Here is a 1,443-nt window from a genome sequence, read left to right as displayed (position 1 = left end):
ATACATACGCACACTAGCAGCACCAGCCAACTAAGTTTATGGCACCACTTACCGTGTGCATGTGTCGGTCTGTTTCCGTACGGTCGTCGTCAATATCCGACCCCTGTAGGTCACCTTCAGCAGTCCTGCTCCTCTTCCTGCCAATACCTACATCCGGTTCACCATCCGTGATAGAGATATCTGGTGTGTTGCTTGGTATAATGTTAGGGGTGTTGTCTCGAGTGCCCATTCCGTTACTCCCAGATGCGTCCACCATAGAGTCAGTCCCTTCCTTCAGTGTATCTTCGGCAGTCTCTGCGGCCGCTAAGATCTGTGCCAGTTCCATATCTGTGGCATTTTGTGCGTGCTCTGGATCATGCACTGAGCCATTTTGCGAATGTTCAGTATCTAGGGCTTGAGTTGGTGGTTCGTTGCTCTCCAAATCTGTGGCGTTTTGTGTGTGGTCAGTGATCTGTTGGTCGGCAGATTGTTTGTGCCCTTCTTGCCTAATTGCGGCGGCACTCGATTGGTCCGTATTTAAATCTACGGCCGCTTGGGAGACTCCCGTTCCGAAATCTATGGCATTTTGAGACTTTTCCTTCGTATTTGTGGCATTTTGTGCGTGGTCTGTGATCTGTTGGTCGGCAGGGTGCTTGTGCTCTTCTTGCTGAGTGGTGGCGGCACTCGATTGGTCCGTATTGATATCTGCGGCCGCTTGGGAGACTCCCGTTCCCAAATCTATGGCATTTTGAGTCTTTTCCTTCATATTTGTGGCATTTTGTGTGGTATCTGTGGCATTTTGTGTAGCGATTTGATTCTTTGTCATGCTTGTATCCTTAGTACTTTGCATAGGTCTCGTATCCGTATGTGTGGGTTTCTGTGCATCTGTTGTGTCAGCGTCAAGTGTGACGTCCGTGCACAAATCTATGGCATTTTGTCCCTCCGCCTTTTCCGGATCTGTGGCATTTTTTCCTTCCTGTATGCCCTGCATATCGTCAGGTGTAGGTTGCATGCTCTGCCTATTGTCAGGTGTAGGTTTGGTTGTGGATGGTTCTTCAGCTCCTGGCCCGAAGTCCGTTAATATCTTTTGGCTACCGGTTGATATGGATACAAGCAGAGGTCTCAGCTCGCCTCTGCATACCAAATACTTGTCCCTAGAAGAAGGAAGCGAGGAAGCATAAAAATAGTGTGAGATGCAAGTATACTTGTAGATAGATATATACAGATGATATATATATCAACTGCTCAGTCCCAGAAGAAACAAGAGAGAAAACATGAGAACATTATATGTATATATATATACATATATATATATATATACGTCATGGAATTGAACACCTCCGTACATTAGTTTAAACAAGTATATGAAATGAAGTTTGTATCAAATGAGCGTTTTATATATATATATATATATATATAATAACATGAGAATATTATATATATGTGTGTGTGTGTGTGTGTGTG

General features: G+C 44.6%; 1 protein-coding gene across 1 annotated transcript; it reads right to left on the bottom strand.

Annotated features, from left to right (window-relative positions):
* Window positions 1–13: 13 nt before the first annotated feature.
* SARC_12122 (hypothetical protein) lies at window positions 14–991 on the bottom strand (the record flags this gene model as incomplete). The annotated part of the gene is made up of 1 exon (XM_014293779.1): window positions 14–991. One exon carries the CDS (start codon window positions 989–991, stop codon window positions 14–16), a length of 978 nt encoding a protein of 325 aa, XP_014149254.1.
* Window positions 992–1,443: the final 452 nt, after the last annotated feature.

This window comes from Sphaeroforma arctica (genome assembly GCF_001186125.1).
Source record: "Sphaeroforma arctica JP610 unplaced genomic scaffold supercont1.2088, whole genome shotgun sequence".
Classification (NCBI taxonomy): domain Eukaryota; class Ichthyosporea; order Ichthyophonida; genus Sphaeroforma; species Sphaeroforma arctica.
Note: the sequence above shows the minus strand (reverse complement) of the source record. Positions and strands in the feature narration are given on the sequence as shown.